The sequence below is a fragment of the Plecotus auritus genome (genome assembly GCF_963455305.1).
Source record: "Plecotus auritus genome assembly, chromosome: X".
Classification (NCBI taxonomy): Eukaryota; Metazoa; Chordata; class Mammalia; order Chiroptera; family Vespertilionidae; genus Plecotus; species Plecotus auritus.
Genome location: NC_137784.1, coordinates 35,031,488 through 35,047,152, shown reverse-complemented (window position 1 = coordinate 35,047,152; position 15,665 = coordinate 35,031,488). Strand labels below are relative to the sequence as shown.

Here is a 15,665-nt window from a genome sequence, read left to right as displayed (position 1 = left end):
AAATTGACATTTTTTTCTTTTTTAACTTTAAAAATATTATTCCATTGTCTTCTGGCATCTATCACTCATTTTCTCCCTTATGTCAAGATATAGCTTGGGGTCATGTACCAAAAATATCCACAGAATAATTTATAAAATTTAAAAACCTAATATGTTTTAAAGAAAGAAAACTATTTGGACGTTTAATCATATTTGATCTTCTAATAACCTAATGCAAAGCCCACATTTATGTAAAGCAATCATGCCGTAATATATGGCAAAATCATCCCTTTTCTCACTCTTTCTTGATTGCTTTTTCTAGTGTTCTCCAAATTGAGGTACATGTGAAATTAATCCATCGAAGTGTGTGAATAAAATACTATGATTTCAATTTATATGATTTATTTAATCTTTAAAATTTGTCTATCTTAATGTATGATTTATATAAACTATATTATTATAGTAGAATATAAATTATACATAAGTTGTACTAAAAAGAAAGTGTTGAAAACACTACACTGTAGAAAGGAAGTGAAAAATCAATGTAGGTGTAATGTGTCTTTTTCTAAGAATATGAAAGCATTGATCAATTAGCATGCCAGACTTCCAAACTTAAATTCCCAGGATCACAGGCCATAATATCTTCCCCCGAGACCATTCAGAGCTGTGATTTGTAACCAGAACTGAATATCCAAATTACCAGAGAAAAAATGTAAATGCATACTTGATTAAGCACACCCAGAGATTCTGCTTCATGAATCTAGGAGTTCTCAAGAATGTTTACATTTTTAAAAAAATTCCAAGTTAATTCTGACATTAACCTTCAGTTGAGAACAACTGGGCTACATATGTTAATTACTCAGTATCTCCAAAATCTTTCCTAAGTAAGTCAGTAGTTATTTAATAATGAGTATAGACTAGTATTTGGGCTGCAGACTATAGCTTTACTTAGGAAATGAAAATATGTATAACTCAAACATAAATATGTTGGAATAATTTTACTTATTTTTTGTTTACTAATTTGATAGTTTAGAAAAGTAAATTAAAAAGCTCTGGAGCAAACATGTATATAAGTATAATATCAGATTATAGAGTGTTCACAACTCACTATCCTTGCTAACTAATAAGAAAGTATTATTTAAAAAATAAATTTTGTAATGTATATCCTCAGTAGACAATATAATTATTACCAGATCAAATTGGCACTTTCCAGATAGGACATATCATGGATCATCTTCTCCTGTGTGTAAGAACAATTCAAAATACAGATACACTGTTATAGTATATGCCACTATCACACATCATTAGTGGTTTGATTTTATGTAAGTACTGAGAAAACATCAAAATGAAGATTTTTTTAACTTATTTAGTGAATGTAGAAAATATGTGGGTTATTACCATTTTAAACTTTTTCATTGAAAAATTAGAGTTAATACTGTTTGGATTTACTGTTCTATATAATTAAATAAAAGCCTATATAATAAAAGCCTAATATGCAAATTGACTGTCACTCCAACACACAAGATGGCTGCCCCCAAGTGGTCCAAGATGGCCGCCACCATGTGGACACAAGATGGCCAGTAGGGGAGGGCAGTTGTGGGCGATAAGGCCAGCAGGGGAGGGCAGTTGGGAGGGACCAGGCCTGCGGGGAGGACAGTTGGGGACAACTAGGCTGGCAAGGGGGGGCAGTTAGGAGGGACCAGGACTGCAGGGGAGGGCAGTTGGGGGCAAACAGGCCAGCAAGGGAGGGCAGTTAGGGGCGACCAGGCCAGCAGGGGAGGGCAGTTGGGGGCAAAAAGGCCAGCAGGGGAGGGCAGTTAGGGGTGACCAGGCCTGCAGGGGAGTGCAGTTGGGGGTGACCAGGCCAGCAGGGGAGGGTTGTTGGAGGCATCCAGGCCTGCAGGGGAGGGCAGTTGGGAGGGACAAGGCCTGCAGGGGAGGGCAGTTAGTGGCAATTGCGCTGGCAGAGGAGTAGTTAGGCGTCGATCAGGCTGGCAGGAGAGTGGTTAGGGGGTGATCAGGCTGGCAGGCAGAAGCAGTTAGGGGCAATCAGGCAGGCAGGCAGGTGAGCAGTTGGGAGCCAGCATTCCTGGATTGTGAAAGGGATGTCCGACTGCCCATTTAGGACCGATCCCTTGAGGGGTCCCTGATTGGAGAGGGTGCATCCTGGGCTGAGGGACACCCCCCCCCCCCGTGCATGAATTTCATGCACCGGACCTCTAGTATTTTATATGTTTTAGAATACGTCAAATTAATGTTTTTATTTTATCTTTTTTTTAAAATAAATCTTTATTCAGATTATTACAATTATTTCTCCTTTTTCCCCCCATAGCTCCCCTCCACCCATTTCTTACCCCACCTTCTGCCTTTACCTCCCCCCCACTGTCCTCATTCATAGGTGTATGATTTTTGTCCAGTCTCTTCATGAACCCCCCATACCCCTTTCCCCCTGAGAATTATCAGTCCACTCTCTTTCTATGCCCCTGATTCTATTATATTCAGCAGATTATTCTGTTCCTCAGGTTTTTAATTCACTTGATTTTTAGGTTTGCTTGTTGATAGATATGTATTTGTTGTTCATAATTTTTCTCTTTACTTTTTTCTTCTTCCTCTTCTTTAAGAATACCTTTCAGCATTTCATATAATACTGGTTTGGTGGTGATGAACTCCTTCAGCTTTTTCTTATCTGTGAAGCTCTTTATCTGCCCTTCAATTCTGAATGATAGCTTTGCTGGGTAGAGTAATCTTGGTTGTAGGTTCTTGCTATTCATCACATTGAAAATTTCTTGCCACTCCCGTCTGGCCTGCATAGTTTCTGTTGAGAAGTCAGCTGACAGTCGTATGGGTGCTCCCTTGTAGGTAACTAACTGTTTTTCTCTTGCTGCTTTTAATATTCTCTCTTTGTCTTTTGCTCTTGGCATTTTAATTACGATGTGTCTTGGTGTGGTCCTCTTTGGATTCCTTTTGTTTGGGGTTCTGTGGGCTTCCTGGACTTGTAAGTCTATTTCTTTCACCAGGTGGGGGAAGTTTTCGGTCATTATTTCTTCAAATAGGTTTTCAGTATCTTGCTCTCTCTCTTCTTCTGGCACCCCCATAATTCTGATGTTGGTACGCTTGAAGTTGTCCCAGAGTCTTCTTACATTATCTTCAACTTTTTGGAATTTTTTTTTGCTTTTTGCTTTTTCGGTTGAGTGTTTTTTGCTTCTTTGTATTTCAATTCTTTGACTTGATTTTTGTGTTCCTCTTGTCTGTTTTTGGGTCTCTGTATAATATTTTTTATTTCAGTCAGTGTATGTTTAATTTCTAGTTGGTCCTTTTTCATATCTTCGAGGGTCTCGTTATATTTATCGGCCTTTTCTAGGATAGTCTTAAAAAGCCTTATAACCGTGGTTTTGAATTCTATATCCAGTCATTTGTTTTCCTCCATTTCTTTCGTTTGTGATCTGATTCTTTGACGCCGCATTTTCACTGCTTCCCTGAGTTGGTAAGGTAGATTTGTGTGCTAGGTTTCCAATATGGCCCAGTGGGTCTGCCTCCCCAGTTAACCTGAGGTGGACACTCTTGGTGCACCCCTTTGTGGACTGTGTGTACAGCCTTGTTGTAATTAAGTCTTTATTGTTGTTGGTATCACTGGGAAGAATTGACCTCCAGGCCAGTTGGCTGTAAGGATCAGCTGTGTCTATGCTGGGAGAAGTTCGGTGCTGGAGACAGCCTTATAGGATTAGACTTGCCAAATTGCAATAGCCTCTGTGCTCAGCTTGGATGGGGTGGAGTCTCAGTCTTGGCTTCCCGTCAGCCTTGCCCTTGCGCGCATGTGCGCGCCTTCAGACCTCTGCCTTTCCCAGCTCGAGTCTCCGCCTGAGAGTCCAGACTCCCCCCACAAGAGTGTGGGTCCCCAGGGGCTCGCCTGGAACCGGGGTTCACTGCAGTCAGAACTGGGGCTCAGTGTAGTCAGGAGCCTCTGACTCCCTTCCACTAGGGAAAGCCTGTGGCAACCTCCGCAGCCTTTGTGCGCACTGGCCCGCGCGCCTTCAGACTTCTGCCTTTCCCAGCTCGAGTCTCCGCCTGAGAGTCCAGACTCCCCCCGTAAGTGCGTGGGTCCCCAGGGGCTCGCCCGGAACTGGGGTTCAGTGCAGTCAGAACTGGGGTTCAGTGCGGTCGGGGGCTTCCTTCCCCCTTCCGCTAGAGAAAGTCAGCCAGGCTCTCAGCCGCCCTTCCTCTCTGTGTGCACAAAGACCCTTTGCTGTACCTCCAATTCTCTGTGAGCTTTTCTCTTTCCTTCTAGTTTTAGAATTTTCACTCAGCCAGCTTTCCTGTGGTTCTGGATGGTGTCTGTTCTGTCTTTTAGTTGTAGTTTTGAAATTGTTGTGTGAGGCAGCAGTTTAGGTGTTTACCTATGCCGCCATCTTGGTTTCTCTCTCTTATTTTATCTTTTGTTCCACTATTTTTGTTGAAGTTTCTGGTAAAAATATGCTTTTATTCATATATAACTTGATTTAGAGGAAAGATGTGATATGAACGTTAAGTATACATTTTTAGAAAATGGAAATCAGATAATTCATAAAATTTCTGTTTTATTATTGAGAGTTATTAATAATTACTAATTAATAGTAATTAGCACTATTATTATTATCCATAGTACAAATTCAATTAAAGCATTTTCTTTTTTCTTCTAACAGACAAGCAGTAAACATCAAAGCATATGATAATTCCATGCCAAGTAAGAAATTTTAGTCTTTGGAGTTCAATATCTTTTAGATTATATTTGAAAATAAATTTATTGGTAAATTACTAGTATCTTCAATTCAATATGATAAAGCATAAAATATATTGAATTTTTGTTAAAATTTAGGAAAATCATATATGTGAATGTGTGTTTTTATGTTGGTATGTGTGCATTTGTAAAATATTTCTGGCCTTGATGTGAGTTTGTACGCATTATTTTAAAAGATAATATTTAATATGCTCTTCCTCATTATAAAAACAACCTTAGTTTCATAAGGCTCCTTTGTGTTTAAAATTAACTATAACAAAATGAAAATTAGAAAAGGAAAATACAGTTAGAAAAATGAAGTGGATGATCCATTTGTTATACAAATACAACTTTCAGAAAGTTCTTCCTAGTATATTGAGTTTAAATCTATCTTCATTGCTACAATGTTTACCCATTGGTTCTAGATCTTCCTTCAAGAAATTCCAGAAATAAGTCTCTAACTTTGTGATTAAGAGAATAGACACTGGACCCAAAATATCTGTTTGAATTTTAAAGCTTGTACTTTATGATTTTGATCAAATAATTTAAAGTCTCTTAGTACTTTATTTTTCTACATCTGTAAAATAGAGGCAATTATCTATCTATATAAAAGCCTAAGCGACTGTCACAACTGAACGAATGACTGAATAGGCTATGTGGGGTGATCAGACTGGCAGGGGTATTAGTGAGGGGCAACCAAATGACTGAGCAGCAGGCTGCGTGGGGTGACCAGGCTGGCAGGAGGGACATTGGGGGTGACTAGGCCTGCAGCGGGGGGAAGTGAGGTGACAACCAAAACAACCAGTCGACCAAACAGCAGGCTGTGTGGGCCGACCAGGCCGGCTGGGGGGGGGGGGGTGCAGTGAGGGACAACCAAACAACCAAACAGCAGGCTGCATGGGGCAACCAGGCCAGCAGGGGGGTTAGTGAGAGGTGACCAAACTACTGGACAGCAGGCTGCGTGGTATGACCAGGCCATAAGTGAGGGCAGTTGTGGGCAACCGGGCCAGTGGGGTTGGGGGGGTGGTAGTTGGAGGCGATCAGGCCAGCAGGCAGAGGCAATTAGGGGTGATCAGGCCAGCAGGGGGGCAGTTAGGGGCAACAAGGCCAGCAGGGGGGGCAATGAGGGGTGATCAGGCAGGCAGGCTGGTGCGTGGTTAGGAGCCAGAAGTCCAGGATTGTGAGAGGGATGTCTGACTGCCAGTTTAGGCCTTATTCCTGGGACATCCCCCAAGGGGTCCTGGATTGGAGAGGGTGCAGGCTGGGCTGAGAGGACCCCCCCCCCCCCGGCACGAATTTTATACACCGGGCCTCTAATAAATTATATTATCTAATTCAAATTGTTGTTTGAGGATTAAATGAGGTGATCTGTATAAAGTGCTTAAAACACTGTCTGATACATAATAAGCACTATTTTATGTTAGCAGTTACAACTATTCAATAAATGCTTTACTACTATTCTTCTATATAACATCTCCTTAAATATTTAAAAATAGAGAGCACAGTGTCCCCATCTTTAGGACTGTCCTTAGTTACCTCACCAGTTCTCTTTTCTCAGAGCTATCACATAATGTGATCCCCTTGATCACTCTATTCGGGATACCCTAAAGTGTGTATATGTTCCTTTAATGAATTTGATTAAATTTATTTGGGTAACAATAGTTAATAAAATTATGTTTCAAGTATACAATTCTATAATACATCTTCTCTATATTACATTGTGTGTTCACACACAATATCAAGTCTCCTCTTTTTAAAATAGAGTTCACAGAACTGAATGGATTATTTTGGTCTGTGGCCCTAATTCTTGTGTCTTGGAATAACACTGAGGTCAGAGGAGTGCTGAAATAAACAATTAGATATAATCAATTGAGATTTTTACTATTTACTTTATGTTCAGCCTGTGTTAGCTATTATGGAGACTATGAAAGTAGTCATATTGTCTGCAACCTAACCAAAAGTACACAAAAGAAGTAAACCAAGATAGAGGAGATTATGAAGATGTTTGAAAATAAAAAGTGAATCTTCCTCTCTTTTCCATTCCTATTGTTGTACTATTTTGACTATTATTATTTAAACATCTATCTGTAAAAATTGGTTTAATCTAGAAAATTAAATTATACACATGATGGAAGATTTGAGGATTAAATAATGTGGTGGACACCCAATGCAATGTACAAATGATATATCGTAAAATTGTACACTTGAAACCTATATAATCTTATTAACCATTGTCATCCCAATAGATTTAATTATTTTTAGATTACAAATGCTATTTTTAAACATAGTTATTGCAGATGGGGACATAATCTTTTATGGAAAATCTCATTGAAGTCCCTAATTGATATTCAAAGAAACTACAGACTCCAGAAAGAAAAGGGATATTTTGAGTTATAACTTAGTTTAATCTAAACAATATATTCCTTACTCATGGGTATCTCAGTGTTTATGAAAGTATTCCTGCTAATTGTAAATTATTTATTGTCTTCTCTTATGTTAGTCAGAGAATCAAGCAGAAAATTATGGAATCAAGAATGTTTCACTTTGACATTTCCCAAACCACCTCAGCCAGGTAGAAAAAAGAGATCAAGACCTTCAGAATTACAAATCACAGTTCCTGTAAGTACTGAAAAGGGTATTTTAAAACTAACTCTAAGATAATATATTATTTAAATATAAACATATGTAATTTGAATTTTACTAACTATTGGTAGCAGATATTTTTAAATGTATAATTTTCCATAAATCAGGTTTCTCTCATCTCTTTCAGATAAAACTTTTATTTATATGTGGCTCTCCATTTCAACAGCATTATATAGCTAAAAGGACAGGCAAGCTAGATAATCAAATACTGCAAATGGTGGGATATCTCAGAAAATTTTTACCAGATGCAAAAACAAAAAATTTGAAACTCAGAACAGGAGTTGCTCTTGATGAGGTTTCAGAGCCTCTCCTTTTTCCTTAATCTGGCTCTAAGGATACTAGATACTGGGAGGATCAAGTTTTTTTTACTACTTTTATAAAGTGAAGTTAGCAGCAGCCAAAAGAAAGACTAGTTCTCAGAGGTCAATCCATGCTGTTATCAAATTATGTTTTAAAAACATATCCAAAAGCATCATTACATTCAATACATTTATTCAAGAGCTATTCATTACATCTGTAGTGATTTAAGTGCATGTTTTTTCTTTATCATCTTACTTTAATTCCTTATGACCAGTTCATTGACTGGTGATGACTCTACTGAATAGTTGAAAGAATATAAGAAGTAAATGTAAAATTAATCTATGAATCCACTATGACAAATGTTGGGTGGGAGTGGAAAAAAAACTACACTACTGCTACACAAATTAATGTGAATCAAAGATTTGTTTTATTCTATGTCTTTGCTTTTGACAACACTTCACAGCAGGGTTCATAGGCTTTTAAGTTGATCAGAGACCTTTAAAGCAGGAGTAGAAATGAGGCTTAGTTTGAAGACTACAGCTATCACAAGAATTGGCATGGCAATCTTGATGGGCATAAGTTTATTTATTAACTAACTTGAGGGTGAAAGGTACACAAAATATTCCAAGAGGTCTCTCCCATATTGGGGGTCCAAAATTAACTCACTATCAATTGTAAATACACACCCTGAAATATCATGGATCATTGTTGGTCTGCTTCAATTCCAATATAAATCAATATGTGAATAACATTTCTCCTAAAGTAATTTTATTTGCAAAGTAGAGTTATCCTAGCTATTAAAGAGGGAATATGCTAATTGACCCCCACACCATCTCAAAAGATGGAAGCACCCACAGCCAATAAGAAGGGAATATGCTAATTGACTGCCCTCCCCTCAAAGATGGCAGCACCCAAAGCCAATAAGGAGGGAATATGCTAATTGACTGCCCTGCCTTCAAATATGGAGGCACCCACAGCCACAAGATTGTGGCACCCAGTCCCCTCAGCCCTGCCAGGGTGACAGGGTGGGCCCAGCCACTCCGTGTGCCTGCCTCCAGAGTCCCCCAATCCCCTCAGCCCCAGCTGCCCAGGGCTGGCCTGAGGCACAGGCAAGCCTCAGATGGTAGCTTCCCTGCCACCCAGGGCCAGCCCAAGGTGCAGGTAAGCCTCAGATGGCAGTTGCCCAGCCACCCAGGGCCACCCGAGGCTCAGATAACCAGGGCTGGCTGAGGCTTGCGCTGCCGGCAGTGGCAGCAGCAGAGGTGTCATGAGGCATCACCTTCTCCTGATCACCGGGTCACCTCCCACCCCTGAGGGCTCCCGGACTGTAAGAGGGGGCAGGCCAGGCTGAGGGACCCCCCTCCAGTGCATGAATTTTCATGCACTGGGCCTCTAGTCTCATATAAACACATATAGGACATTGGAAAAAATAAGTTTTAATTGGATGGTTAATACGAAACCAAACTTATTTTCAATTTTTAATATATAATTGTTTTCAATTTCATGAAAAATTTTAAATAAAATTTATTGGGGTGACATTGGTTAATAAAAGCATATAGGTTTCAAGTATACAATTCTAGGATACATTATCTGTATATTGCATTGTCAAAAATTCTTGTTGTTATTCTAACCAATCTTTTTAGAGATATGATAAAAGAAAATTGGAGGAAGTCCATAAGCCAGCTCATACATGGATATGGCATTTTTTAAGAAAAAATTTCCAAAGGCCATCTAATTACTTCACTCTCAGGCAACAGGCTCCATTTAGATATCCCTATACTCTTAAAGCCCATCCTGAAAAATTGAAAGATGACAATGAAAAAATAACATTTAAGAAAAATTCCAAGAAAAATACTTGCCCACATGAGACAACTATAGAATCCAAGGAAACAGGAAATGATAAAAAATCTAAAATAGCAAACAAAGAAGATAAAACTCCATCAAAATCATCACATGCAAGTGAACTATTTAAGAAGTCAAAGTACAAATCTGGGACAAATCCAAAATCCAAAGATTCTCAGACAGTCTTAATGATGCATCCCAAAAATAGTAGAGCTTTCATAAATTCCAAGGATACAGATATTGAACCCATATGTACAAAAAAGGATTCTAAGAGCTCAAAGAACAATTCTAATGCCAAATCTGAGGCTTGCTCAAAAAATAATTCCGATATGAATTTAATGCTATATTTAGAGGAGTCTGGTGCTGAATCTATGGAATTTGATATGTGGTTAAAGAATTACTCACAGAATAATTCAAAGAAGCCTTCAAAGAAAGAATCAAAGAAAAGTTCTGATGCTGAATCTTCAGATTCAAAAGATGCAAAGAAGGATAAAAAAGGTAGAAGGAAAGGCAGCAAGAAGAAGAAGAATGCAAAGGACACAGAGTCTACTGATGCGGAATCTGGGTCTGAATTGGAGTCAAAAAAAAGTAAGAAAGATTCAAAGAAAATTAAGAAAGCTTCTAAGAAAGATGACAAGAAAAAGGATATCAAGAAGGAAGCATTGTCAACTGATGATGATCCTGAATCTGAAGGGATTACAAAAAAGGGTGAAAAAGATGAAAAAAATAATAAGAAAGGGTTAAAGAAAAGTGACAAAAAGAAGTCTGCAATGAAGTCTGAAGAGTCTAGTGAAACTGAATCTGATTGGGAGTCAAAAAGGGATAAGAAAGATCCAAAGAAAGCTAATAGAATTTCAAAGAAAGATTCCAAGAGAAAGGATGCAATGAAAAACATAGACTCTACTGATGTTGAATCTGATGTGTCTTTCAAGAAAGACACAAAAAAGCCTGGAATAAGCAAAAGTTCAGATGCTGAATCTGAAGAGTCAATGTATAAAGCTGGGTCTAAAAAGAAAGGAGTTTATGAATCAGATGCAGTATCTACAGATTCAAAGAAGGAAGCACTGGAAAGAAAAAAAGATTTTAAAACATCGTTCAGAAGGACCACATTTAAAGAAAGAGGAAAACTCACAGTTACAGGTAGAGTTCCTCCATCAAGAGAAAGTTCACTACCATCTCCTTGTGAGCCTTTACAGCTATCACCTAAGATCAACCATCTCTGTCGGTGCAAGTTGGATCCTCCACAACCAAAACCAAGATATGCTCCTTTGGTATGTTTACTCATTTTATTTTAGAGACATATATTATAAATGAAAGGTATTTTAATGATTTGAATTCCTATTTTCTCTAAAGAATAGTCCTCTTTTACTGGAATATTGACAAGTTTGGGACTCTCAGGTAAGAAAGATAAAGAATACTTCAAAAACACTAAAAATAGTTTCAAAACAAATGTCAAAAAGTTAAGAATAATATATAGACTGGATCATAGAGAACTTCCTTGTGATTTGAAAAACACTTAAAATTACTTGTAAGGGGAGTCACATTGCAAAAGTGGTTAACTGTTCTATACTTAAGAAAAAAAATGAAAGTTGACTAAAACTTGTACAGAGGCAGATTTGAGTAAGATATGAAGATATTTTCTAGGAAATTGCTAAATATAGGAAAAACATAACCAGCTCCGACAGAGCTTGTTGGAACTAAAACATTCCAGAATTCAGATAGGCAAAATATTACTTATATAATCCATATCTGAACTAAACTTCTTTATGAGACATTATTCTTACTGATGATCAGAAAAAAAGTTAACTTGCAAGAAGTAACTCGAGCCCTAACCGGTTTGGCTCAGTGGACAGAGCGTCGGCCTGCGGACTGAAGGGTCCCAGGTTCGATTCTGGTCAAGGGCATGTACCTTGTGGGCACATCCCCAGTTGGGGGTGTGCAGGAGGCAGCTGATCGATGTTTCTCTCTCATCGATGTTTCTAACTCTCTATCCCTCTCCCTTCCTCTCTGTAAAAAATCAATAAAATATATATATATATATAAAAAAAGAAGTAACTCGATCTCCTCTGGTTTATAAATGTTTCTTTCAGATTAGCTCAGTCTCATGGGATAAATATTCCATAAATTTAAATTTTCCATTTTGGCCCACCAGGGTATGACCTCTTTCATCCTCCTTCACCCAAAATCTGGCTGTAAGGGGAAGCTTAAGTAGACATCTCACTTTGGTTAGAGCTGCTTCTGTCCCCCATGTTGTCCTCTCTTTATAGTTTTCTCTGGTCATTGGTTGAGGTGTAGCTCATATTCATGGTTACTGTGTATCAGCCTGTGTTTCTCTGCTTTCTTACACAGTGTTGTTGTGTTTTTTTTGTTTGTTTGTTTGTTTTTGTCTATTTTCAATATGATATGGCTAAATCTGCTAAAATGAGAGAATCTGTAGATATGGCTGGGTCTTGACCTTGAGCTTCTAATTTTAATTTCCTCCTCCCCTTTCTCTACTTCTTCACTGTCCTCCTATTCTTCTTCTTTCTCAAAGGGCTTCAATTTCCTCTTCTAAACTTGTTGGAATCTCCATTTGCTTTTCATACATTATTTTGGAATTTATAAATTTTATTTTCTCTCTCAGAAAGTCTGGAATTTTAAGTCCATTTTATGCTACTGGATTCAAAAAGTCAGCTTTGAGACTGGAAGCTGAAATAATAATGTCCTTGTTTAGAGTTCAGTCTTAGAGGTTGAGTCAATGGGTGGGTAGTCAAAAATGAATATATATTGGGGCTACAAGGATGAATATATATTGTTGGATAATTTTAAGGTAAATGAAAACAGTAACCTCAAATAGCTGTATTATTTTCCACAAGCAGTTTTATAAAAAATGAGTAAAAGTAAGGAAACAAGTTGGTGCCAAAGATACGTTTTATTTATGGAAAACAACTTCAGGATACATTCTGGGCTTGTATCCATTCACCACCAAATGTCTTTAAAAACTTACATATGCTTAGCTACCATCCAGTCAAACTTTTCCATCCTTACCACTTTTCAAGATTACCAAATATTTTCTTGGGACCACATCAACTGGTCTCTCTTCTCTCCTCACCTTTTTTTAAAAAAATTATTGACAGTATTAGAGATGCCCCCCATTTCTCCCTTACCCACCTCCACCCAGCCCCTGCCCTATCCCAGGCCTTCACCACATCTTATTCTATAATCTGATAGCATTTAAGCTAGTCTCTCCCTTTTTATAAAGCACTTACTTTACTTGACTTCTATGACTCCATGCTCTCCTGTTTTTCTTCCTACTTATTTATAGCTTTTCACTATCTTTATTGTATCCTCCTCTACCTAACATTTAATGAGGGAATGACCAAAAACTTGGTCCTGATTTTTTCTATCTACAATCTTCCCTTGGTGAGTTCGTTAAATGCAATGATTCCATATACCATCTGTCTACTGATGAGTACAAAATTATTACATGTAGCTCTGATCTTCCCATTGAGTTTTAAATTCTTATATCTAACTGTTGTGGCAGAATGCATGGGAGAACGATCAGCCAGCACTCTGAGGGACGAAAGTTTAACCTTTATTTCGCAGATCTGCTAGTCCAGGGGAATTCCGGATCCAAAGCCTGAACTGAACTCGTGGGGAGGCTCTGACCTATATATTTCCTCCTGTAGCGGGCCCCCGAGGGTCCCCAAAGCTCTGCCCATGTCAGTCTTGGTGGGGTCTTGGGGGCATTCTCAGCAACTCCACCCAAGTCAGCTGTGGCAGAGTCCTGGGGTTATGCTCTGCAGCTCCACCCAAGTCAGTCAGAGTGGGGAAGTAAGACTACAGTTTTAACCAGATACTGAACTAGGTTGCAAACCCTCCCCCACCCCCGCCATTTTCCTTTTCATTCCCCCGTCTTGTTCCACAGGCTATTCTTAGCCTTGGGGATTATAAAGACTCAGCAATTGTGGATAAGATCAACACTCTAGCTACTTCCTGCTGAAGGGGGCAACAAAAAAGGAGGTTCGGTATCCCGAGTCTTCACCATCTTCCCAAAGGGGGTCGTAGGAGTAGCAAGGGCAGAGAAGTTCCCCTCCCGGTACCAGTCTGGGGTTCTGGCGACACTTGTATGAAGACAGAATAAAACTATTAGAATAAAACAAAAACAATAATTATCCAGATAGAAGGGAATAAGGAGATTCAGGTTGGGCAGCCGGATCCACTGTCTTTTTGAAGATGATCCACAGGGGGTGGTTTAGGTCAGAGGTCACCTTCCAGTCTGGATGCTGATTGTCCAGCTGGTGGGCTGCTTTTACCCAGGAGTGGTAGATCTGTTATGCCCAGATTTCGTGATCCCCAAAGACCATCAGGGAGCCGAGTCCGATGCAAAAGCAAAGAGCCTTTAATCGAGCTAGCTCGAGCTCAGTCCCACACACACACACCGGCGCAGCGTCGAGGTGGAGAGAGAGAGAGCCCCAGACCCCAAACGCGCTGATTTATAGGGGGCCTGGGAGAGGTAGGAGGGGTGAGGTAGTGTGGCCTCCGCTGATTGGTCGGGGTCAGGTTGCACATGGGGGCAGGGTGCGGCTTACTTCCTCTTGCATTTCTATTGGCTAATTCAAAAGTGTGGGTTGGGCTCTTGGAGAGGTTCTAGGGCAGGAACCTGACTCCACGAGGTGGAGGACATGGAACAAAGGGAACATGGACTCGGTCTCTCCCAGCCCTTTCATTCCCCCCTTGTCTTGAAACTTACAGGCCCAATCATGGGTCGGTTTGTATTTCTACTGAACAACATTCCTGGGTCACGAGGGTACACCATCCCAAATTCCCTGCACTGATAAAATCGGAGTCCCCAAGTCTTCCCGGATCACAGATGGGTCCACTGACCAGACATGAGTGTGATGGACCCAGGTCGCGACGCCGTCTACCTTGAGAACGGTGGGGGTCGTCAGCACCATGACATAGGGACCCTTCCAACATGGCTCAAGGGTCTTCCGGCGGTGTCTCTTGACGTAGACCCAGTCCCCGGGCTTATGCTGATGAGGAGTCGGGGCTGGGCCAGTCTCCTAGATAGCGCGGAGGCACGGCCAAATGTCCTCGTGCGCCCTCTGGAGCCCTCTCAAGGAAAGAAACAGTTCTTGACTTTCAAATTCTGTAAGAAATTCGGCTTTAAGGTTAGGGATAATAGGGGGTGGCCGGCCAAACATGATCTCATAAGGAGTAAAACCCAAGGTGTAGGGGGAGTTCCTAACCCGGTAAAGGGCATATGGAAGGAGAGCCACCCAGTCCCCGCCAGTCTCCATGGTCAATTTGGTAAGGGTCTCTTTTAGAATTCTATTCATCCTCTCTACTTGCCCTGAGCTTCGGGGCCTATAAGCGCAATGCAATTTCCAATTTGCCCCAATGGCCTTGGCCACTGCCTGCGTTACCTGCGAGACAAAAGCTGGTCCATTATCTGACCCTATCTCAGCGGGAAAACCGTACCTGGGCAAGATGTCTTCCAGCATATACCATCACCCCTTCTCCTCCTTTGCTTGGGGAAGCTTCCTAATGTGCTGTAACTCCTCCAGGGAATATTCTGGCTGAACTGGCAGAACTGGGTCTCCTGGGTCTGGGAGCTGTAGGGCCATGGTGAGGATCGGAGAAAGGGCTACTGCCTTGGCCGCCTGGTCACCCCTGCGGTTTCCTCTTGCCACTGGGTCGTCAGCCTTCTGGTGTCCTTGGCAGTGTATGATGGCCAATTTGGCAGGGAGCCATAAGGCTGAGAGTAAGTCGAGTATCTCCTGTTTATTCTTTATAGTCCGCCCCTCTGCTGTTAGTAGCCCTCTCTCTTGGTAGATTGCCCCATGAACATGAGTGGTGGCGAACACATACCGGCTGTCTGTGTAGATGTTGAGCCGCTTTCCAGCTCCCAGTGTCAGGGCCTTGGTGAGGGCCACAAGCTCTGCTCTCTGGGCTGACGTCCCGGAGGCAGAGCCTCTGCCCATACAGTGTCCGTTTCAGTGTCTACAGCTGCACTCACATACCTGCTCCCGTCCCGTACGAAGCTGCTTCCATCCATGAACCAGGTGACGTCTGCATCTGGAAGGGGCTGGTCGGTCAGGTCCTTCCGGAGCCCATTCACTTGCTCTAGGATTCCCAGGTCCTCGTGCAGGGCCTCGTCGAAGAT

At 40.7% G+C, this 15,665-nt stretch overlaps 1 protein-coding gene across 1 annotated transcript in view; it reads left to right on the top strand.

The window, feature by feature from the left end:
• Window positions 1-241: 241 nt before the first annotated feature.
• Window positions 242-15,665, top strand: part of CYLC1 (cylicin 1) — a gene marked incomplete at both ends in the record, with an annotated part of 49,727 nt that continues 34,303 nt past the window's right edge. Inside the window, 4 exons of the mRNA XM_080652355.1 lie at window positions 242-246; window positions 4,659-4,699; window positions 7,233-7,351; window positions 9,319-10,788. Coding sequence (XP_080508481.1) covers window positions 242-246; window positions 4,659-4,699; window positions 7,233-7,351; window positions 9,319-10,788 — 1,635 coding nt within the window. The remainder of the gene's footprint in view (window positions 247-4,658; window positions 4,700-7,232; window positions 7,352-9,318; window positions 10,789-15,665) is intronic.